The sequence below is a fragment of the Rhizophagus irregularis genome, chromosome 32 (genome assembly GCF_026210795.1).
Source record: "Rhizophagus irregularis chromosome 32, complete sequence".
Taxonomy (NCBI): domain Eukaryota; kingdom Fungi; phylum Glomeromycota; class Glomeromycetes; order Glomerales; family Glomeraceae; genus Rhizophagus; species Rhizophagus irregularis.
In genome coordinates, this window is record NC_089460.1 from 1,957,052 (window position 1) to 1,982,763 (window position 25,712).

The 25,712-nt window shown below is 24.6% G+C and overlaps 4 protein-coding genes across 4 annotated transcripts; 3 read left to right on the plus strand and 1 right to left on the minus strand.

The window, feature by feature from the left end:
- Positions 1-17,011: 17,011 nt before the first annotated feature.
- Positions 17,012-18,185, minus strand: OCT59_023223 (uncharacterized protein). The gene has a single exon (XM_025313806.2). It carries the CDS (start codon positions 17,952-17,954, stop codon positions 17,274-17,276), a length of 681 nt encoding a protein of 226 aa, XP_025186536.1. The 5' UTR covers positions 17,955-18,185; the 3' UTR covers positions 17,012-17,273.
- Positions 18,186-18,346: 161 nt separating this feature from the next.
- Positions 18,347-19,250, plus strand: OCT59_023224 (uncharacterized protein; the record flags this gene model as incomplete). Its single annotated transcript, XM_066131915.1, has 3 exons — positions 18,347-18,739; positions 18,813-18,888; positions 19,084-19,250. The coding sequence occupies 3 exons, from the start codon at positions 18,347-18,349 to the stop codon at positions 19,248-19,250; spliced, it is 636 nt and encodes a 211-aa protein (XP_066006630.1).
- A 27-nt stretch (positions 19,251-19,277) lies between these two features.
- Positions 19,278-20,642, plus strand: OCT59_023225 (uncharacterized protein; the record flags this gene model as incomplete). Its single annotated transcript, XM_066131916.1, has 5 exons — positions 19,278-19,491; positions 19,592-19,607; positions 19,680-19,893; positions 19,972-20,512; positions 20,587-20,642. The coding sequence occupies 5 exons, from the start codon at positions 19,278-19,280 to the stop codon at positions 20,640-20,642; spliced, it is 1,041 nt and encodes a 346-aa protein (XP_066006631.1).
- A 2,404-nt stretch (positions 20,643-23,046) lies between these two features.
- Positions 23,047-25,640, plus strand: OCT59_023226 (uncharacterized protein). The gene is made up of 7 exons (XM_066131917.1): positions 23,047-23,381; positions 23,465-23,540; positions 23,704-24,111; positions 24,213-24,228; positions 24,309-24,522; positions 24,601-25,141; positions 25,221-25,640. Exons 1-7 carry the CDS (start codon positions 23,109-23,111, stop codon positions 25,274-25,276), a joined length of 1,584 nt encoding a protein of 527 aa, XP_066006632.1. The 5' UTR covers positions 23,047-23,108; the 3' UTR covers positions 25,277-25,640.
- Positions 25,641-25,712: the final 72 nt, after the last annotated feature.

Genomic DNA, 25,712 nt, shown 5'->3' on the forward strand with positions numbered 1-25,712 from the left:
TTAACAATAATTATAAAACAATTATAAAAAATTATTATTATTATTTTTTTCCATATTTGAAACTATTATAATAAAAAAAAATTGTATTAATTATATTAATTTGTAATTTGTATATAAGGTTATGTATTGTCATGTAACGTATTTAATACTTATTAGTCGGTTATTAAAAAAATAGAATTAGCCGGCTAACCCGGCTCAACTCTAATACCTTTACTTAAAAATCCCCCTTTAGAACCTAAAAAAGAAATTTTTTCATAATGGTGTGTGTTCAGAATGATTTGAACAATACTAATTACTTTGTACAACAAATGTTAAACCAAATTTAGTTATGAGATATGCACATTATCCCATTTAGAAGAAATTCTTTTGCATTATTCATTCGATAATTAGAATGTTTTTTTTTATTCCTAATCAATGAGTGGGTAAAAGTAAAAACTATAAAGCTTTAGAAATCATATTTGTGATGCAGTGAGAAAAAAATTATTTTTTTTTTTGTCAACTTTATTTTATTTAGTTGTGTTTCAATAAACAACACATAACAGCACATATACAACATATATAACACATATATACAACACATATACAACACATATACAACACGTATACAACACATTACAGTACTTTAAACTCTAGAACTCTCTTTTTTTTTTTTTTTTTTATTCGCTATATATTAAATATATTTATGAAGAAAATGTTATTTTTAAAGTTCGAATAATGACAAAAAGTTTATTTTAAAAAAAGAACTGGTTTTATGTGTTATTATTTATTAGGGCTAAGAAAATAAATTAGTAAAAGATTAACGTAAAATTATTATTTTTTTTTTTTTTTCTTGTGAAAAGATAATTGAAACATTCCGGATATATATATTTGATATAATTTTTTTTCCGAATCTTCAAAAAAGTTAATTTATTATTCAATTTCATATATGGATAAATACTAGTATTACTAGTATTACATTTTTACTATTAGACTATTTTAGTTCTTATACACCTGATCTCCGGTATTTTTTTTTCATTTACTTTTTATAATGAATTAAAATGAATAAACTTTTAAACGGAAATATTTAAAAAAAAAAAAATTTTTTTTTTTACCTTCTTCTTATCGACTTCAAACGCCAAATTGCCAAGTTAATTATAATGTTCAAAACTTTATTAGCATTCATTCAATAATAATAAAAAAAAAAATGAGAAGAAGATCGTAGTTGTAAATTATTCGATTACATCGATATAATCTCAAACACAATGTTATTAAAATGAATGATATTATAGTAATATGCCATCAGAACAGAAAATGCAATGTTTGAAGTGAAGAGATTTTCTTTGAATTACTAGGCTTACGCAAACCCTCATCACAAAAAAAAATTACAGCATGAATAATAATTGCATCATACCTTTTTATTTCACAATGAAGATTTATTTTTATATTTTTTTAGAATTATAAATTTTTTTTTTTTAAAACGCGATAATAAATTGATAATGCGAGAATGCGAGATTTTTATTTTTTTTTTATGTATGAAAAGGAGTTTATGTAGTATGAAAAAGGAGTTCATGTAGTGTAGTAATATCAAGTCATGCTCATATATTTCATAATGATTACAATTTAATTCTATAATATTTTAACAGGGGGAACGGATACTCATTAGAGTCAAAGACCAAACCATAAACGCATTGTGTAACGTTTGAAATGGTACATATTGTTTTACATGCATATATTAAAAAAAATAAGGGTCTCAGAATTAAATCCTGCAATAAAAGTCTTGATTAGGTCTCACCAAATTTTCAGCCTTCGCTTAAATATTTTCGACCTACAGACCTAGACCCTATCAACAAGGATTGATCTGTCAAAAGGATCTCTTTTTTTAAAAAAGAAATAGAATTTTATTCTCTTGTTTTACTTAATAAAGTTATTTGATCTAATAATCGTTATCTATACTTTCTTTAATGCCACAACTTTTTACTTGATAAAGAAAAATGTACTCTACGAATCATGTATAATTTTTTAAAACAGAAATCTTCTAGCGTGTAACTAAATATATGCATTAAAAGATATATATATTATGAAAAATATGTGTAATATGTATAATATGTAAGTATGTAATAATATATAATATGTCACCTCCTTTAATGTTATAAGATTTTATAACGATAATGCATGAAAATATGCAATTTTTCACACCATGTGAGTTTCAATTAATACGTGGCCTATAGAAAATTCTAATTAATAATAATAATAATAAGATGATATGTTGGAACATTAGAATAGAATTCATATTTGCTTCACTTGTTTTGATTTTTGATATATATACACATTTGACTTTTATAACCGTAATTTTGTACATCATATACATATCATATACATATCATATACACATCATACACATCATATACACATTATATACACATCATATACACATTACATACACATCATATACACATAATATACACATCATCATATACACATTATATACACATTATATATACATAAAAAGGATCATTTGAAATTTTAAAACTTTTGAAAATAATCATCAACAATCAACAAAAGAGTACAAGAAGATATTATCAGGAGCTTTTACATCGAAGATACCCCTGCACGAAAAAAAAAAAAAAAAAAAAAAAGATTCAAAACTTTAATGAAGATTAAATAAAAAGCAAGGAGAATGTTCGTAATGTATCATATAACAAACAAGGTACGAAATGATGAAAATCATCACGGCATCTGAAACCAATTATCAATGTTCATTAAAAGGAAATCCATATGACATATTATTTTTAAGTCATGAATGAAGAAAAATTAAACTTTTGATTAAATAAAATTAATTATTTACTTTGTTGGTTAGAAGAAATAAATAGATTTCTAATTTAATATTGTAAATGTTGTATAACCTGGCTGTCTTCTTCTGTCTTTGTTCTAAATAAAAACTTTTTTACTAAAAAAGCGTTCAATCAAAATAAATATATAAAAAACTTCATATTTCCCGCGCAAATTTCCTAAATTACAAATAAGATTTCTATATGCAGGGTAATAAATGTCTTACATTTTGGTTTTATATTATGTATCATAACAAAAATATATATTTTTTTTTTTTAGACACACTACATTTTTGACGGAAATTTGTTTGATTTTTTATTCGAATATAGAAGAATTAATTGGTGAGATTGGCTTATATTTATTTTTTTTTACCAGTTTGTTTTTTTTTTTTTTGAAATCTGCTTACTAGTTTGGAATATCTTTTTTTTAAAAAACAAACAACTTGTAATTTAATACTTGATTATGTACAATTATTATTATTTGTTATTAGAGGTTAATCAAAAATTTTCTAAAAAAACGATTATCGAACATGATGAATAAATTTATGAATTTTAAGAAGATACTGTAATTGGAGTAATGATGTTTATTATTTTATTACTATTTAATTAATTAATAATTAATAATATTAATATTACTGGTCAAATGCAATTGGACGATCAAAAAAATGCATTGTCACATAGTACGATCGCTTACAGGTAAACATTATTCGGAGGATGTTCATCCAATTAAATTTCCAATCAAAGCGTGGTAATAAATATAAATATATAAAAAAAAAAATATTTATATATATACTAGGTATATTATCTTAAAATTTATAAACATAAAATTATTTATGCTATGCATATCCATTCTAGTAATAATAATAATCTATACATACATTGCATACTATGCATACGCCACACAACGTATATCTAATTACTAAATTAATTAAACCGTATTACTTATATGCATCGGATAAAAGTTTATGAAATTTTACAACCTTTTTATTTTGAAAGGAGGAAAATAGTAATATGTCCACGTTGCCTACGTTTACTTTTAAAGATTTACATCAAAACCCCCCCCTTTTTTTTTATTAAAAATATCTAAAGGAGACCTGTATAAATTATTTATATTTTTTTTAAAAAAAGAAAAAATCATTATTTATAATCAATCTTTTTTAATTTCTTTTTATTTTATTTTATTTTATTTTTTAAACGAGGGAAATTTCCGTATAGCGAAATTAACATTGTGAATTTGTTTATATTCAACTTATTATTATTGTGATATCTGTGCTTTTAATTTCGAAATTTACCAATCATCTAAAATAACATTTCATCATATGTATAACATGAATTATATCAAAAAAAAAATTACAAATATTTTTAAATAACAAAATAACAAATAAATTTGAATTTTGATTACTTTTTATTTGAAACAAGATTTTTTTGTTAATCTACTCCGTGTTATTATGTTTTATTTATATACCTATCATATTTCATAAATTTATTTATGGATTACCAATAAATTAAAAGAAATGGAATAATAAGAATCCTAATTGTTAAATTAAATTTGATGATGTAAACCATGGAACCATGGAACCATGGAAAGTTGGAAACCATGGATAATAATAGGTAATAATTCATTATTAAAATTAAATTAATTAAATAATCTTGGTACTTCTTGGAACTTTTTATTCAAGATCATTTCCTATTCGTTTGTTAAAATATTAAAATATGCACTTTTATTAAATCTATATAATTTTTTTTAATCCTTTTCTTCCCCCGGTGAATTGGTTTATGAAAAATATCCTCAACCTAAATTAGGCAGAATGTTTGTTTTTTATGAATTTTTTATGCACAGGTCAACCCCTTAATTTGGGATATAAACCCTCCCCTCCCCGCAAGTTGCGTAGTGTTTTGTAAATAAAACTGTTAAATGTTAAACCATTTGCATAATACATTAAGTAATATAAATTTAAGCTTAATAAATATGGCAGAATCTTAAAAAATTTTGGAAAGATCTGGTAATTTTTATCAAAAAGAACCCATAAAAAGAATGTGTTGTACAAATATGTATAAGAACAAAAGATAAAAAATTCCACTTTGTTATAAAACTTTAATAACTTGGAGGGAAACAAGTTTTCTTGATGTATTTGATGTATGAATATCAATCAATGTACAGTATGTAACAGTATGTAAGATGTCGGTAATGATGGGTAAAATGTGAGGGAAAATTTTGAACTATTGTACTTTTATCGCTTTTAACCATAAATTCTGCTCTTCGTTACACCACAACTGCAGATCATACATATATGCGTTGATTAAAGGACCCTTCCGAAAAGAAAAAAAAAACAAGTTCAAAAACCTACGGAAAAAAAAGAGATTTTATTTCATAAAAAATAGATGATAATTTTTGAAATTCACGGTAATTTACATTATCATACATTTACTGCGCCAACCTAATTTTTTCTCACTTATTATTGCATTTGCATTTTTTTTTTTTTGATGATGAATGGATACCTATTGTCATATCGTCATATCGTTTTCACAGGTTTTCATAATAAAGAAATTTTTTTTTTGTTCAATTAATAACCTTACACTTACATAACCCCACATAAAAAATTGACAGCATAACAATGATCTTTTTTTCAATTTTTTTTAACTAAAAAAAAAATCGATTCTGATTCGTTATAAAACCGTAACCGTTCCATATTTTTGATAAATCCAAATCCCTTTTTTTTTTCCATTTTTTCTTTTAACCACATGAAAAGTAAGTATTTATCATGTGTCATTTACATACATTTATAATTCATTTAATCCTATTAAAGAAAATGACGTGAATATAGGATTTCCTACGATAAAATGATTTACACTGCGGCTTAATAATATGAATGGGTCAACTTTATTTGGGTATGAACCCCCGGAGTTAAAACATTTTTTTAGAGAAATTAATTTTGTAATCATATCACAACATCATCACACATATTCATTATTCGAAGATTTTTTTTTTCTTTTTAATTAAAAATTAAATGGTTAAAAATTATCAGTTTATAGTATAAAAAAAATTTTTTTTTTATCTAATTTTATTTAATAAAAAAAATTTTCTTTGTTTTTTTTTTTTGAAATTTTCTTTGTTCTTTCAATTTTTTTTTTTTTTAGTACCGGGGATAATGAATTTTTTGAATTCATTATATTTTCATTATATTTTCATTATATTTTTCTAAAGTAATATTTGAAAGAAAATGAATCCTTTATAGAACTGAAACAAGAATTCCCCACGTTTGTGCGACACAAGGCCCCACTGTCAATCTCCTAACAAGTATTGTTTCTTATCTGTTATATTTATAAAACTTTAAAAAAAGTTTTTCCCGAACTACTCCATTTGTTATACTTAAAAGGACTTATTGATGATGATGACAATAAGGATAAAATATTATTAAAAAACTGAAAACGAGATTTATTTCCTGTGAATTTATTATTTATTCACGTGATTTTTTCGGTGTCGTACTTTTTGGGCGAAAAGGATGTGTTACACATGTATTTAATGACTTGGTGCTTGTATGATGTTTTTTTTTTTAGCCAATTAAAATTCATGAGAAAAGAAAAAAGAAGAAAAAAAAAAATTAATCATGTTTTACATGTTTCAGATTCAAAGTTTAACAGATGAGAAACAATAATTAAAAATTTGACTTTGGTTTCGTATAATTGTAATAATTGTTTATAAAATATTGTTGGCGTTTATAATTAAGTCCTTGAGGCGTTTTTTTAAATATAATCATATACATATCTATTTTATATTACATATCTATTTTATATACATATTTTATATATATATATATATCAGATTGATATATATATATAATATTTATATATAATTTGTTTTAAAAAAAGAATTTTTAAAGTTTGTAACATTTTTTTTTTGATCTTTCAATTGTTTTTTTTGAAAAAAAAAAAGATTTGATTTTTTAGTAATCTGACATTTAAATGAAAACAAAGAAAATTCAATTTTTTGGTTTAATTAAAAATTTTATTGCGATTTTCATTTTTTCATTGAAAAAAAAAATATTTTTTTGTTTTTTTTTTATACATGTTTAATGACATAATTTTACGGTATGTAATTACGGCAATATTTCGGTTCAATCCATTTTTTTAAAACAAAATCAACAAAGTCACTTATTCTTTTTTACTATATTTGGAGATATTGTTTTACTTAACATTTTTTTTTTTCACGGGATCTTAACATTGTTTAATAATAGATCAAAATAATAATAATCATTATTGATTTTAACAATTCAAAATCATTGTACAATATGATTTCTCGGAATTAAGTACAATAAGTAGAGGATTATTGAAAAGTAGAGGATTATTAATAAGTACATTGAGTTATTCAAGTAGATGACTTAAGACTTACGTCAAGTAGAGGACTTGTAAATGACTATTAATAATTCATTCATGTATGTTAACATAGTAGAGGATTGTTAATAATTCATTCATGTATATCAACATAAGAAACTATTAATGATTCATTCATGTATATCAAAAACATAAGAATAATTAATTCATGTATATCAACTAATAATTTCGTTCATAAGAATAATATTAGTTCTTAAGTATATTAAGAATATTAAATAAGACTAATAATAATTCATACTTGAGAATAATATATATTAATAATAATTCATTCATAAGTATACTTTAAAAGATTCTTATTGGATAAGTGTGATTTAGGTTCAGAAAATATCGGAGATAACAGATAACATGCAAATTGTTCAGCAGCATAGGATGACTGCATTTATTGCTTATTGTGATTTTAACAATAAAGAGAGGAAATGCGTATGTGTGTGTGTACGTGTTGCTCCTTTTGGCACACTTAAGATCGTTACATGTTTATTATGATAATCTGCATATCAAATCGATGAATTTCTCGGCGATAACGCAGAACCGTACTTTTAATATATTTCCTCTTCCGTAGTCTTTTAATCCTATCGATCAATTTTCGACCGAATATTAGCATTTGATTATAATTTACCAAAATTGGTTAGATCTTAGAATAGGTTTCCTGTATGTAAAAGATTTCCTGTATGTAAAGATTATTAACTGTAAGTTCTTTCTCTTTGATCTCTTTTTAAATTGTCAATCCATAACAGTAAGAAAACGAACAAAAGTTTAAAGGGATACACAAATTGTTACTCATTGTTCTTTTTAACTATTTTGGCTAGATCTAATCCTCATAATAAGAAGGTGTATCTTTAGAAATTAATTTCCGATCGTGCAACTTATGATTACATATAAGGAAGAATAATAACATTTGATGGAATGATGAACCTATTCGTTAAAAGTAAAATAAGATTGATTAAAGGCATGTGATTTTGACATATCAGTTCTTTCCGATATATATTAAAAATTAATGAAGTTTTATTAACAAATATTTCGTTTTGTTGTTAATCGCTTATTTGTTTATTAAAAAGTCATTGAATGATTAATGATTGTTGTTTTTGTTATACTTGAAGAATATGAAATCTGCCCATGTTTTTTTTTGCCACATGAGTAGGATCGTTCATACTAACTATAATAAAGATCTTCAATAAACATATGACGACCGACGACATTATGCGATGATATAAATACTGAAAAACATGGTATAGTAATAGTAATGATATAAAAGGTAATATAATAACAATACTATAAATATCAAAATAAATGAAAAATATTAAAATATTAAAATATTAAAATATTTTTTTTTTTTTCATAGTCAATATTATTAAATTGGGTGATACAATATAAATTATGTCAAAGAGAAAAAAAAAAAAAAAAAAGATTTCGTAAAGAATGACATTATATTTCGGACATATCCGATATTTTAGTATTAAATCGATTTAATAATATATCTTAAAAAAAAGTAGTCAAATATTTGTTTATTTTTAAAACAAATCTGTACTTGTTGCAAGAAAAAAAAAAACCTTAAAAATAAAAATAAAAAATACAATGAAAAAAAAACCGTAAACCGTAAACTCTTAAAATCGAAGTGGCGTTTTCAAGGACAGAAAGTCATAACTAAATTGAGTTAATTTTGCCCAACTTATGTACCGTTTATTTATGTTCCAAATATAGTCATTTTGTATTACTTTCTCTCTATATATCTATTATATCCTCCCTAAATATTTTCCGAAAAAAAAAAAGAATAAAATTTCTAGAAACTTTTCCTTTAGGAGGGAACTGAAGATAGAGAGAAAGAGAAAAGAATTTCAAATATTAAAAAAAAAAATCCCGAAAATTTCCGGGAATTACAAATTTTTACTTTCCTTTACTAATGAAAATTTTTTGCAAGTTATTTTGTGTAAATAAAAACATGCAAGTATTTGGTTTCTACGCCCAAATCTTTTTTTACGCCAATTATCTTTAAATAAAGAATTTCAAATTTTTCTAAAAAAAAAAAAAAATTCACTTAATTAAATATTTCTGGGTTAAAAAAATATAATCACTATTGGTAGAAAATTTTCAGCCTGCTAACTGGATAAACAAAATAATAATAAAAAAAAAACAAAAAAACAAAAAAACAAAAAAAATGTAAAAATAATTCAATCGTAAGCAAACAAAAACTTTAAAAATTTTCGCTCTTTTTTTATCCATTAGTAAAAAAAAATATATATATATATATTCTTAATCTTAAACATTTTTATTTCTTGAATTGAAAATAATGGCAACATTCGCATATTTATTTACCAAAGATTCATGCAAAACAGTTTGATATTTTAATAAATAAAATATAACCCAAAATTGGATCATAGCAAAAAAATGAGCCAGTCCAGTGAAGTCATTTGAAAATATCATAATACCATAATACCATTAAAAGAACAGTTTTTAATTCCGTGATATTTCTCTTTAACCAGATATGATTTCAATAATAACATACAGTAATTATTATAATATTATTAATATTATTATAATTTCATTTGAACTTTTTAAAATACTATATAAAGTAACGATGCTTGTCAAGTTATGTCAATGAAATCACTGCATTTATTATTTATTTCAGATAATCTTGCGATCAATATAATTACGTTGTATTTCGCCCAAATTTTTTTCCATGCGAAATCGATATCATTCATCCTTTCTGTGTTACAAATATAATGCGAGATAATCCCGTCAAGCTATATTCCGAAAATTTAATTTTCTATATCTTTTTTTTTTGTGTTACTATTTTTGATAAGAAAAAAAAACGAGTTTCCCTATTTCTCCATTTTCTTTCAGCCGTAACAGCCATAATCAAAGAAACTGAAGATCTTACTTTTTATAAATAAATTAAGTTACGTACTAAGATCATTGTGTACTTACATTTGTTGTTGTTGTCCCTCCCTTTCTCGGATTCTCCTCAGTCTCTTACATTTCACAAATCCACATTACGTTCTTTTGCATAATGATTTGTTGATATATTATGCGTTATACGAAAACAAATGACTTTTTTTTATAGGATGTTTGTTTTTTTTGACATTCTTTGTTTAAATTTTATTCAAAGAGCGCATATTTCTTCTTAAGAGGCGTTTTATTTTATTACTTTGGTATGTTTTTTAAAGGGCGTACATTATAATAATTAATAATAATTAATAATAATTCAACCAGTTCAACTAAATTACTATGAAAGATACGAGAACGGAAAGTATTATTTACATGTATATAAATTTTATAATTGTAAAATTGTAAATAATTCCTAACTCTAAGTAACCTGGTTTATTTTAACTGACTGACTTTAACCTTTTTGATTTATAATTTTGCCAGGATTTAATTGACCGCAATTCTTAATATTAATACGTTCTAATACGTTCTAATACATTCTAATACGTTCTAATACGTTCTAATACGTTTTTCTAATACGTTATAAGGACTTTAGATTTCGGATTAAAGGTCATTAAAATCATCACTTAAACTTTGAAAATATGTGATCTCGTGATTTCTCTGAGAAATTCTTAATATTTATTTATTTATCTGTTTATTGTTTGTCATTTGTTATTTATAAAACTCATGATTATTTTATTTGAATTTAACTTTAGTTGGAATCAATTATATGTTGGCTAAATGTTAATTAAAAATATAAGGTTTTATTAAAATTATTAAAAATGTAAATTATTTAACTGTTTACAAGAAGCACATCCGCCATTGTTATTTATCCACTAGACACTTGCAGTAATATTTGTTTTAACACTGCATTTTTGCTTTTTAGTTTTTTTTTTTTAAATTTTCTAATTTGTCGTCAGTAATGAATTTCTGACTATTCTTTTTTTAATCTCTCATGTGAATTCCACAGAATTCCTAGGGAAAATTCATGTTTGATGTTATACATATCCTACATAAATGTTTGCGTTTTTTTTAAAAAAAAAGTTGTCTTCTTAATCCTTTTTTTCTTAATGCCTAATGTTCGGATTCCTAATGTTCGGTCAAATCTTTAATTTCAGCCGATACCCCAAACTTAATTAAAATGTTTCAAAGAAAGGTATTACAAATATTCAATTACCTAAACCAGAATTCTTCATTTGAATCTGAAACATATTATTATTCTATATCGGATAGAATGCTTAATATACAGTCGAATTAAAACTCACTTTCTGATCTTGGTACTATTAAGTATTAACATATCTAAAAATATCCTTCCCCCAAGGTTTGGTATGTTCTAATGAAACGGATGAGTTCTGTTTATATAAACAGTAGATATAACCAGTGATGTGCATTGAAAGCTTCCAATAACTTTTTATTGGAATTGGAATTGAAAGAATTGGAATTGGAAGGCTTGGAATTAATAGAATTGGAATTGGAGGAATTGAAATTAATATAATTGGAATTGGAAGAATTGGAATTAATATAATTGGAATTGGAAGAATTGGAAGATTCCAATATTCCAATAATTTCAACACATATTAGTTTTATATATACTAATATACGGATATATATATTTCTATGTGCTCCAATAAAATTTATTGATATTGGAAGGCTTGGAATTGGAAGAATTGGAAGATTCCAATAGCTTCCAATCTTCCAATGCACATCACTGGATATAACCCATTTGGTGACGAACTTCGCCTAAAGCCAATAGGTGTAGGCCTAGGGAACTATAATATGGACTATCTCACGTACCTTTATCTTGTTCTTTAATTAACCTTACTTTGTGATTATGTTTTAGTTGTACACTTTAAAAAAAACGCGTCAATTCGCAATTAAAATCAAGGAAATTCAAGTCGTCATCTTTACTGCATATTTGGATATTTGGAAATTTTCTTAAAAAAAAGTTTAATTTCTCCAGAATCAGTGGATTTCACATAGGATATTCAATATTGTATGGTAGAGAAATTCTAAATATGCGTATGTCCTATTTTCATATCTGTTTAAAAACTTACTATATTGAAAAATGAGATGCATGAATTTGTATTGTATTGTTCCTTTTATTCATTTTCTTAATATACGCGTTCTTTTTTTACACAAGTTGTAATTCACCATCTATCAGAGGATTGTTTAATTTCTTTCACCTTATATAAATCTAGTCGCCAATTCCTTTTTCTTTGGGATCGTGCATTGACAAAAAAGAAAACAAGTGATAGTCTTGCGTTATTTAAGTAATTTATCAAATTATTTGGATTTATTTATAATTGAATTACTCTTCCAATTCTCTTGTTTAAATTTTATTTTTATTTCTCAACGTGAACAAAGTTACAGTAAAAATTACAAAGAAACTATATACTAGAATCGAAAGTAATTCAAACAAACTGATAACCACCACCTTGGTGTGATAAAAGGAAAAAGAACGAGGATGCTATAAAAAGGTATGCTATAAAAACATAGCCGGACTCCTAATTCTCTTGATTAAAGATTCATTAATCTTAATTGTCTCTTGTATTTCATTTATTGTTATCTTAGTCTGCGGCCCTTGTATCCCCACTTTTTGTTTACTTGTTTCTTTGTTATAATGACGAGTAAACCAATCGGACTCAATCAATATCAATTTTTAATATACCTGATTTTTTTCCTGTTATTGATTACTTTGATTTTCTGGATTAAAGATTATAAGATTATCTATCTTATCTTTAATGATTGTAAATTATTAAATTGAGTAATGAATTTCATTTTCTTTATTGTGAACTTTTTTCCCATAATAAATTGAGGTAAATATTTTGAGTTCACGGGATATGATAATCATGTGATATTCCCAACTACCAACAAAAAGCTCGGGCACGTGATTTTGTGTGCTGCCGAAAATTGCATTTTTTTTTGATTCGAATTTAATATTTAATACATTATGTAATTTTAAAAAGAAATGATAAAGTAACCTTAATAAACAAAATAATTCTTTTTAAAAAATAAATTTTATTTTTTAATATCATAATAAAATTTTCTAACTGAGCATATAAGTATTCATTTATAATATTCTACTGATGGCCCTTCCATGTTAATGGAATAGTTCTCTTTCTTTATTACTTTTCAACTTCTTTAACTAATTTAGTAATGTCATTAAAGGATTTCATTACACTTTTACACCATTTAACATTACCAGCTAATTTTTGTTTCTCTAAGAGAGCACTTCCTGGTTATGTCAATTAAATCATCAAACATTCCAATGTTTTCTTCAGCTGATTCATGCATAATATCTGAATTTTTCCTTTATTATCATTTATATATGTTAATTGATAATTGATTATATTCAATTAAAAAGGGAGGTTGGTAATTTCCATCTTATATTTTCAAAAAATTTATCTGTTATCCCTTAAACGGTTTTGCCGGCAAATTTGCCTGCAATTTTTCAAAATAAATTTATATCCAAATATAAAGTTTGTCAATATGATTTGGATTATCCTATAATTCCGCAGCTATATTGATCTACATTTTTAGCATCAATTGTATGGTTTTGATATGTGGTTAATGACTGCTAATCACCGAAATTAGTCACAAATTAACCTCAAAAAAATAACATCAGAATTTTTATATAATAAATTAATTTTCTTTACCATAATATTCTGCTTCATTACAAAGCATTTTAATATATTTTTTTATTTTTATTATGAAACTTCACACTCTAATGAACAAAATAGAGATGATAAAATTTAACTTTATGCATTTTTTACAAGTTCACAAAAATAATTCTTTTTTTAGGGTTCTATGTAAAGTCAAAATGCCACTTCTAAACATTAAAAATCATCATAACAAAAGTTGTTCATCATAGAAATTTCTACATATTCAATTAAGCTTTAATATAGCTGCAATCAAATCCCAATGAGATCGTCAAAGTTAAATGCAAAATTTTTCGAAATTTTTTGTCATTTAAAAAATATAACTTTTGACCAATGGTCAATCTTCAATCTTATAATATGTAATTAATAAATAATGATTATTGTCACATAAATTATGATTTAAGCTCTTTGCGAAAAAAAATTTTATTAGAATAACTTCATTTTTCATAAAATTAGATGAGAACTGAATTTTCGGTAAAATTGCAGGCAAATTTGCCGGCAATGTTTTACCGTTTAAGGGATAATAATCTAAACCTATTAGTTAAGTAATATGGACATCCACAGATCCAGTTTTCTACATCAGTTATATATTCATTAGAAAATAAGTTGTTTGGACAAACTTTTCCATTTAGATTTGAAATCCTTGATCCAGTTTGACTTCTTCCTTTTATTATGAATCTGTTGCAATTTTCTCAGTTAATGGATAACTTGTTTCATTAAAATATATGCAACAAGATTCATTCTTGAATAAAAAAACTTGTATAAAAAGTCTCTTTTAATTGTTTTCCAATGTCCTTCAATAAACATTGTAGTTTTTAATACAGATATCATATCTTTACATCTATTTAATACATTTATAAACTCAATTAATACATTTTCTTATCTTGATTATATATGGATATTACAGGATTTAATAACAAAATCATATACTAGTGATAAGTATATCCATAATAATTATTTTGATTCACTATACCATTCTATCCATAGATATTGCTAAAGTAAAATTAATGAATTATTCTTGCAAATCTATATATCTCTTAAACAGATACTTCATAAATATTATTTTTACTTAGAAAATTTCCTTTATTTATAGGGATCAAAGGATGTTGGTGAAAATGTTTATCCATTATTTTTCACAATAGTTCTTAAATTCTTTAGAACAAAATTATGCTGCTTGTTGAATTCCATTAAAGGGAAATTTTTTTTCCAAATTCTAATAGTGAGTTGAAACTAAAAGACCTGATATTTTTGTTATTTGATAATCATATAATTATAGCTTTTTTAATATGCTATTTGCACAATTGAATCTTAGTATAAAATCATATAAATCATGCTGCATTAATTTGAGAAAATCTTTGTCTATTAAAAAGAATTTTGGTTATAATTTCTGATCTTAAAAGATAATAAAATACTTTTGTAATATGCTTATTTTTAGTCTATTTTTACATTTACTATTATTTTCAAAAAAGAAATATAATAGTAAGAAACCAATACCATTTACCTTTACATGTAATATATATGATTCAAATCCCAAATTATTAGTATTATAAATTGCATCTATTCTATATTTATTAATATTAATCCCTAATTTATTTAATTGTTTAAAGATATTAATTTCAGCATAAATAGATTTCACTTTCTTTAAGATTATGGAATAAAAAACACCTTCACATTCTTTATATTATTTTTATTCTAAATATATTTACTAGAAATAGATTTAATCTTATTTAATTAATATATCAAGTTCCTTATTAGCAAAATATGTGTATAGGACCCCGGATATCTAATATAAAGGTCATAATGGACTTTTGGCCAAAAACACCCCTTTTTGCTAAAACTCAAAAAATCGTTTTTTGTAAATATCTCAGCATCCAGTAATTCAATTTTAATGAACTTTTTTTTATTTTGTAGCCCTCATTTAGCTCTACAATTTAAAAAAAGTTCATCAAAATTGGACCACTGGATGCCGAGATATTTACAAAAAACGATTTTTTGGGCCCCTGAAAAATGGGCCAATCTGCCGAAAGTGTGACTTATGACCTGTTTTGGAGATATCCGGGGTCCTATGTGTATATTTTTCTTGAAAAAAAACTCAGATTTTTTTCTATAAATTCCTTTATATTTTGATAAAAATTTATCAACTAGTCTTACATATAAATCTTTATAATAGAAAGATATTTCAGCTATCTGAATATACTTATTAATAGAAATTTTTATAATACCATTATAATTGTATTATTCTTTAGATAATACATCCTTTTGCTTTAATGGATCTAAATATTTATATAGTTTTTTTGCTAAATTATCTCTTTGTAAATAGTAATACCAATATATAGTTGTTTTATTACCAATATATTAATGTTAATAATTGTTTAAGTATAATATAGTTAATAAAAAATATATATCTAATTATAAAGAAATTAATATAAAGAATCTATATTCAATTATTATATCTTCAATAAATTCAATTAATTTATTTGCAAATTTCTTTGAATTTTCCAAGACTATTAATCTTTAGTCTTTATTTCATAATGCAAATATAACAAATTATTTGCTATATTATTTTTTAAAAAATTTATTATTATTTTGTTTAAAGTTAATATTAATGATTTCAAACTGATTGTTAAATAATGATATTTATTAAATATTTAAATTTTTTAAAAATATTTTTGGTTTTATAACTTATAAATTCAGAAGATAATTTAGAAGTCTTATAGTTATAATAATAAAAATATGTTGAAAAATAAAGATTTCATTTTTACAATATTTATAATATGTAAAAAAAATTGAAAAGAAATATGAAAATTTTATCACACATTATAAAATTTATTTTGTAATACTTAAATCACAACCATACAAAATCACATATCTAAATTTTTTTTGTTAATTACATCAGTTAGAAAAGATAAAAGAAATTTCAAGTTTAATGGTAAATTACAAAGTATATAAAGAAGTCAAAGAATTACAAAATAAAATTCAATGATTTTATAAAAATAACTATAGATGAATGATTAAAAAAATGATTAATAATAGTGATATGATTGTAAATATTTCAGACAAAGATATTTGATAAATATTACAAATTAATTAAAATAAATAAAGAAATAAAATATAAGATATTTTATAATGAAATAATATATTTATAAAAAAATAATATAAAAATAAAAAATAACATGATAAAAGATATTAATAATAAATATTTGAGAATATTTAAGGAAAAGTATATATGAATTAGTTTTATGATAACCTTTTATATTCTTTATTTTCTTCCATTAAATTATTATTTTTCTTTTTTCTTTTAAATTTTTACATTCTTCTTTTAAAAATTCATATTGTGTTTCAAATACTTGCATTTTTTGTTTTTTAATAGCTTCAGTTTTAATGGATTTGTATCTCTATTAATATATATAAACTTGCTTATATTCTATTATTACTACTATTATTAATTATCCTTATTTTTTATTATAAAAATAAATTTTAGAAAATTATAAAAATTTTAATCATCCTCACAATAAATTCTTATATCTTTTTCTGTTAACCAAATATCTTTCTTATATTTTTCATTATTAATCCTTAACCGTCTAAATATATATGTATATTTATCAATACTAGACTCTCCAAAATCAAAACTTTCAAATTCTTCTACCAAATCTTCTTCATAATAACATCTTATACATTTAATAATTAATTTATCTTTTTTATCTAATTCTTTATTTACTAAATACTCGTTTGTATCCCAATCATATTCTATTTCTTTTCCATAAACGAACATATGTCTATTATTTCTTCTTATGAAACAATTATTACACATTAATGCCTTATTTTCACAATCATTACAATGATATTTATACCCTTTTGGTAAATAAGTCATATCATAACTTTCCCCTTTTATGATTATTCCATAATTATGCTCATCTTCATTATGAAATATTATTCTCTCATATTTTTTATTATATTCCTTTTTAAATACCCCAACAATTATTTTAAATTTATCTGGAAATCCATCTTGAATCATTTTTACATCAACTTTTATTTTTATATTACAATTTTCATACTCCTCAACAGCTCGTTTCCATTTTTTATTTATTAACTTTTTCTCTAATAATTCATACCAATTTCCATAATTAAAATGCCATTTAATAATTTCATATAATATATCAATATTTAATTTATCCATTTTAAATTTTAGGATAGGATTTATGTTAATTTGAAAAAGAAATGATAAATGAATTTGTAGGACGATTATACAAATTTTTGTATATAATTATAATCAAATATTTAAAATAATGTTTGCGCACCAAAGATAACAGTTAAGTTGATTTAAGTATCTATTTAGATCAGTATATAATAAATTTTATAGGAAATAATATAAAAAATGTGGAGTCACAATCCCATTAGAATTATTTTTTCCTCACTTCGAATTTCAAAGGTATTTTTTTTTTTTGATGTCAAACAGATCAAAAATTTTTTTTATTACCCGTAATAAGAAAGGATCAACCAATTTATTTACTATGAAATTTTTAATTTTTTTTTCCTTACTCATATTTCATTATTTTTTATTTATTATTAATGTTTCGCTCTCTAACAAATCTTTGTCAAAAAAATTTAAAATCATCATATTATTTAAGAAGACAAATTTTATTCTTTAACCATATAAATCATAATCATATAAATCATTATAGATTTAATTCAACTAATAAACTCTCGGATTTCGATGGGTTGGTTTTGGGTACTTATAAAGATGGATCATTATCTGAGATAGCATCAAAAGAAATTTCAAATAATATTCAACAAACTATTAAGCAACAACTTCAATGTGCTGGAGTTAAAGGAAAATTGGGTGAAGTAAGAGTTTTATATGGAATTGGCAAGGAAGAAGGTTTACCATCAAAAATTGCCATCGTTAGTTTGGGAACTAAATCCGAAAACCTAAAAGATTCTTTAAATAAAGCCCGTGTTGCGGTATATTTTTATTTCTGTTATACTATATGTCACATGATAAATGTTTGCGTAACTACAAATTTTAAAATTGTAGGCTGCTGCGGGTGTTCGTACCTTATGTGATCAAGGAGCTAAGAATATTGCGATTGATGTTATGACCAGTGAACACGGTATATTTATTTTTTATTATTGTCCGAGAGCAGAGCGCGAAGAATTATATATTATTCTACGCATAAATTACATTTTTGATAATTTTTCAAATACGTAACTTTTGTAACTTTTAAAGTTATCCGTTTGTCTGCCACGATATCGTTAAAAAATAAAATATTACACTATGAATAATATAACGCCTGTTTCTTAATTAGGTGTATCTGAAGGTGCAACTCTTGGTCTCTATAAACCGGATAAGTTAAAATCTATTCAAAATCAAGAAGAATCTGTTAAGATTTCACCATTTGGATCTTTAAATTCAATACAAGATTTCACATGGGAGACTGGTTTAATTTATGCAGATGCTCAAAATTTTGCTTGAACATTAGGAAATTCTCCAGCAAATCATATGACACCTACTATTTTTACTGAAAATGTAAAATCTTTTTTAAAAGATCTGCCGAAAGTTGAAGTTATTGTTAGAGATGAAAAATGGGCTGAAGAAAAAAAAATGGGTTCTTTCCTATCCGTTGGTAGAGGTTCAAATGAACCTTCAAAGTTTTTGGAAATTCATTATAAAGGTGGAAAAGAAGGCGATAAACCTTTGGCCTTGGTTGGAAAAGGTATAGATTTTACGATTTCCCGATTTTTATGATTTTATGATTATATATATATGCTTTTTTTTTAAAATAAATTATGACCTATATTTATATTTAATTTTAGGTGTCACATTCGATTCGTAAGTTTTCAATTTATCAGAAAAATATTTTAATAAATTTGATTATTTATAAAAATACCATAATATCTTTAGCGGTGGTATTTCAATCAAACCTTCTAAACACATGTCTGAAATGAAGATAGATATGGGTGGTGGTGCGGCAGTATCAGCTGCATTATATGGTATAGCAAAACTTGAATTGCCAATCAATGTGGTTGTAACTGTTCCTTTATGTGAAAATTTACTTTCTGGTCATGCAACAAAACCAGGAGATGTGGTTATTGCCATGAATGGTAAATCTATTGAGGTATGGATTTGTTTGATCTAATTATACCTTTTTGTATATCAGATAATAATATCATCACTTATAAAATTTAAAATTTAGGTTGATGATACAGATGCTGAAGGACGTTTAATCTTAGCTGATGCATTATATTATACGAGTTCAACATTTAAACCTCATAGTCTTATTGACATTGCAACCTTAACATATTCAATAATGGCGGGTCTTGGTACTGATAAATATTCTGGAGTTTTTTCTAATTCTGACAAATTATGGGAAGAACTTTTTAAAGCAGGAAAAATAACAAATGATCATTTTTGGCGAATGCCACTTGATGATTTCTATTTAAAAGCTATGACTAAATCTGATGTAGCAGATTATATTAATTGTAGTGATAGTGATTATGGAGATGCATGTAATGCTGCTATTTTCCTTAAAGAGTTTGTTTATGGATTAAGTGATGAAGGAACTGTAGGCAAGGATATTACTTTTATTGATAAAGAAAAAAAAGATGATGTAACCAAAGGAAATATTATTGATAAGGATGCTGATGAGATTAATAAAATCAGATATGCTCATATTGATATGGCAGGTATTATGAATACCAGTGAAGATTCTTGTTGTGATGTTAAAGGCGCAACTGGTAATTATTCAGTTGTATTTTTTTTCTTTTTTTATTGATATCTTTTTTTATTGATTTTTTTTCTTTTACTTTAGGTCGTCCAACCCGTTCTATTATTGAAATTGCTAGAAGGATAGCTGTTTATAAATAAATTTTTTGTCAGTACGTATGAATAATTTTCCTACTTTCATAGAAAGCTGTAAATATAAACTTATTGTACTTTTATGAAGTTCACTCAACTTACTTAATAAATTTTAAGTATTGATTTCAATTTTTATCTTAATTTAATGTATATCTCAAAAATCTCAACCGAACACTAATATTAATATTCATTCGAACCTGTTTAATCACAGAAAGTAAGTAATTTTAATCGTAGGACTAGAGCCTTAGAGTTAGGTATTGGTTTTAATTGACACAAACCACCATAATCCTCCGCGTTCCATATTTATTAAGTAATCTGGGAACAATTTATTCAGTGCAAAAAAAACACTATTTGTTCACTAATTATAAGTCCAAATCTCAATATACTAAACTTTAGGTATATGCCACTCTTCTATCATCATACAGTTCAAGCTTTCTTAGATCTTACTTTTGAATTTACGTGTTTCTTTTTATTGTTTTAAATATTCACATTGAGAATTCCATAGCTTCTTATAGGAAACATGCGTTTTCTTATGAGATATAATTTACTCATACACTTCTAGAAATGCCCCCAGGTATAATATAAATTACCGTCACCTATCCGCAGATTTAACATTTTTCGGTATCTCATATTACTATGTACTAGCATAATAATAAAATTAGTAAAAATTGCATGAACGGTTCCGTCAAGCAGATAATATTATCGTTGGATGATTACTATATCATCCGCACTGCATCAAAAACTGACAATGCCACTATACCAGTGAGGTTATTAGTATATGCCGAATTTTTAGAAATTAAAATGACCTATAACTTTACATAGGGATACTCTCAATAGGGATACTCTCAATGGGGATATTTTAAGCAGCGGTAAATAATTGCGAACAACCTAACCTTAAGCCCTATTTTAACATAAATCCACACGGTTAATTCTAACTGATCGATAACACTAAACTTTTGATTTATAGAAGTTAATATAACAACAATCAATCATCCACAAATCGTTTTTTTTATATGAAAGATGATCTCATAAATCTCCATATATAAGCAGTAATGACGACGAACTGAATTTTCCTGATTTTTAATTGCGAATCGATACGTTTTTTCAAAAACATCGGATTTACTTAGTTAATTTTTGAGTTTTTGATTATTTGCGAGATACTTATCACTTGTATGGCTGTAGGATAGCATAAAATTTTCCAATTAGAATTTCAAATGTGATCTTGTTTGCCTGGAATCAAAACTGCTACTAAAATTGCAAAAATAAAAACGGACGTAAATTTTCTTTTTAGAATAAAAGTTTACAGTAAGAGATTTACTCTTAATCAAAATCTTTTTTTCTATATAAATATTATAAATATAAAATCTTAAAAAATCACTTTATAGTGAAATTCGTTATATCGCATAGCAATTATCTTACAACTCCGATATAACGATATATTAATATCGTTATATCAAATTATACAGATATTTTTATAGTGGTAAAGTAAAATTTTATCGTTATATCGAGTTTTTAATATAATCCAATATATTATATATATATATAATATGTACCACTTAAATCCCTACGGCAAACCGGTAATTTGCTTCGAAAAGTAGAAAAGTAAAATCTACATATTCTGATAGTCAATGTAAATTAATTATCACAAATTGGGTTTAACAGAATGGAAATACAAAAACTCCGTCGCCGATTCCTTCAAATTTTGAGATCGTATTGATAAGTAGATTTCAAATTGTATAAATTATATAATTATTTTATCAACTTTATATCATTAAATAGTACCTCTTACATTTGATATAATAGAATTTGTCAATTTTACCTTCTTTAGAACGAAACTATTATTCCATTTAATGATTTTTTGAAACGATATTCTTGAAAAAACATTTCTTTCAATAATAAATCTTTGACTTATTTTAATTATATTCACAAAGTATATTTATGGATCAAAGATACATAAATCTTAATACCCCTTACTTTAAAATCATGTTTTTTTCTTTTTTTTTACTTATTTTATTGTATAAATTAAAGAAATCAATGATTTTGATTATAAGATAAGATTATCGTATTCTTAAAATGATTGTCAAATTGTCAAATCGAGTAATGAACTTAATGAACTTTATTATAAATGGACCTTTTGAAAAAAATCTATATATAGTTTTATTAATATTTTTGATAATATAAATCTAACTATATTAATCTTAAAGGTATAAAAATGAGCAGATTTCTTCAACCTATCCGTTTAGATTTGTTTTTTCTCTCTCCGAATTTCAGAGGTAAAATTTGATTTTTCTTTGAAGAGAAAAGATTAACCAATCTAATTTATATATGTCATAATTAAAAAAATTCATTATATTATAAATGTTTCGAATATCTCTAACAAATCTTTATAAAAAAAATATAAAATTATCATACTATTTAGGAAAACAAGTTTGTTTTTTTAACAATATAAATCATTATCGATTTAATTCAACGACAATGAGCAATAAACTCGCAAATTTTGATGGATTGGTTTTGGGTGTTTATAAAGATGGATCATTATCTGAATCAGCATCAAAAGAAGTTTCAAATAATGTCCAACAAACTATTAAACAACAACTTCAATGTGCTGGAGTTAAAGGAAAATTGGGTGAAGTAAGAGTTTTATATGGAATTGGTAGGGAAGAAGGGTTACCATCAAAAATTGCCGTAGTTAATTTGGGACCTAAATCCGAAAGTCTGAAAGAATCTTTGAATAAAGCTCGTGTTGCGGTATATTTTATTAAATATTTTTCTATTGTTACTATATTTTGCATGATAAACGGTTGCGTAACTACAAATTTTTAAAATTTTAGGCTGCTGCAGGTGTTCGTTCTTTACGTGATCAAGGAGCTAAGAATATTGCGATTGATGTTATGACTAATGAACACGGTATTTTTATTTCTTATTATTGTCCTATTTCTATGCATAAATTAAAGTTTTGGTATATTATCAAAAACGTAACTTCTTTGTGCGCCACATGATACATAAAACCCGATGAAAAATATAACTCAAGTTTCTGTTAATATCCTGATTTTATCATTTGTTTAATTAGGTGCATCCGAAGGTGCAACTCTCGGTCTTTTTAAACCGGATAATTTAAAATCTATTCAAAATAAAAAAGAATCTGTTAAGATTTCACCATTTGGTTCTTCGTCATCAGCACAAGGTTTCACATGGGAGACTGGTTTAATTTATGCAGATGCTCAAAATTTTGCTCGAATATTAGGAAATTCTCCAGCAAATCATATGACACCTACTATTTTTACTGAAAATGTAAAATCTTTTTTAAAAGATCTGCCGAAAGTTGAAGTTATTGTTAGAGATGAAAAATGGGCTGAAGAAAAAAAAATGGGTTCTTTCCTATCCGTTGGTAGAGGTTCAAATGAACCTTCAAAGTTTTTGGAAATTCATTATAAAGGTGGAAAAGAAGGTGATAAACCTTTGGCTTTGGTTGGAAAAGGTACTGATTTTATGATTTTATGATTTCATGATTTTATGTTCGTCATTTTTTTCAGTTTCATCAAAGTATGACCTATATTTATATGTATTTTTTTAATTTAGGTGTCACATTTGATTCGTAAGTTTCTATAATTCTTACATTATATCATTAAAATATTTTTATTTGTTTATTTATAAAAATATCATTGATAACTTTAGTGGTGGTATTTCATTAAAATCTTCCGCAAACATGTCTGAAATGAAGATAGATATGGGTGGTGGTGCGGCAGTATCAGCTGCATTATATGGTATAGCAAAACTTGAATTGCCAATAAATGTGGTTGTAGCTGTTCCTTTATGTGAGAATTTACCTTCTGGTCATGCAACAAAACCGGGAGATGTAATCATCGCTATGAATGGTAAATCTATTGAGGTATGGATCCATTAGTCTAATTTTATTTACCTTATTAATAGTATGTCAGAAATAACATCACTTATAACATTAATATAGGTTGATAATACAGATGCTGAAGGACGTTTGATTTTAGCTGATGCATTATATTATACGAGTTCAACATTTAAACCTCATAGTCTTATTGACATTGCAACCTTGACAGGTGCAATGGCAGTGGCTCTTGGTGCTGATAGATATTCTGGAGTTTTTTCTAATTCTGACAAATTATGGGAAGAGCTTTTGGAAGCAGGAAAGATAACCAATGATAATTTTTGGCGAATGCCACTTGATGATTTCTATTTGAAAGCTATGACTAAATCTGATGTAGCAGATTACATTAATGCTAGCGGTAGCAGATATGGGGGTGCATGTACTGCTGCTATTTTCCTTAAAGAGTTTGTTTATGGATTAGGTGATGAAGGAACTGTAGGCAAGGATATTACTTCTATTGATAAAGAAAAAAAAGATGATGTAGTCGAAGGAAATATTATTGATAAGGATGCTGATGAGATTAATAAAATCAGATATGCTCATATTGATATGGCAGGTGTCATGATTACTAGTGAAGATTCTTGTTATGATGTTAAAGGCGCAACTGGTATTTATTTAACCATATTGTATTTTTTTTGTTTATTGATATCCTTTTTTATTGAAATTTTTTTTTTCTTTTATTTTAGGACGGCCAACTCGTTCTATTATTGAAGTTGCCAGAAGATTAGCTGCTCCTAAATAAGTTTTTATCAGTACCTATGAATAATTTTCTTATTTTACTGAAAGTTGTAAATATAAATTACACCTATTGTACTTTAAATAACTTATTTTTTATTAATAAATTTAAGTATTGATTTCAAATAATAACTGATAAACAATTTTTCATCTTAATTTGATGTATTCCTTAAATTTTTGGTATTAAATTTAAACAAATACTATTCTGGATGAACAAAAATATATGCTTGTTTAAAAATGTTGCTTTTTAATAAATTTATATAATATTTATTATAAAACAGTGAAGATATTTTTTAAGAACTAATTTGTAAGAAATTGGGCATTATTTTAATAATAAATTTTGGAGGAGATGATACTTCGATAATTCAACATCTAGTAATTATAGAAGTGTACAATTTTGATAAACATTTTTTTTAAAATTATAGAGCTTAATAAAAACTACA

Bases quoted from the DNA above. Each gene is read 5' to 3' on its own strand.
- OCT59_023223 (XM_025313806.2), bottom strand. From the start codon at position 17,954: ATGGATAAATTAAATATTGATATATTATATGAAATTATTAAATGGCAT.
- OCT59_023226 (XM_066131917.1), top strand. From the start codon at position 23,109: ATGAGCAATAAACTCGCAAATTTTGATGGATTGGTTTTGGGTGTTTAT. The intron at 24,523-24,600 runs GTATGGATCCAT...ACATTAATATAG, and splicing joins TGAATGGTAAATCTATTGAG to GTTGATAATACAGATGCTGA. The intron at 25,142-25,220 runs GTATTTATTTAA...CTTTTATTTTAG, and splicing joins TGATGTTAAAGGCGCAACTG to GACGGCCAACTCGTTCTATT.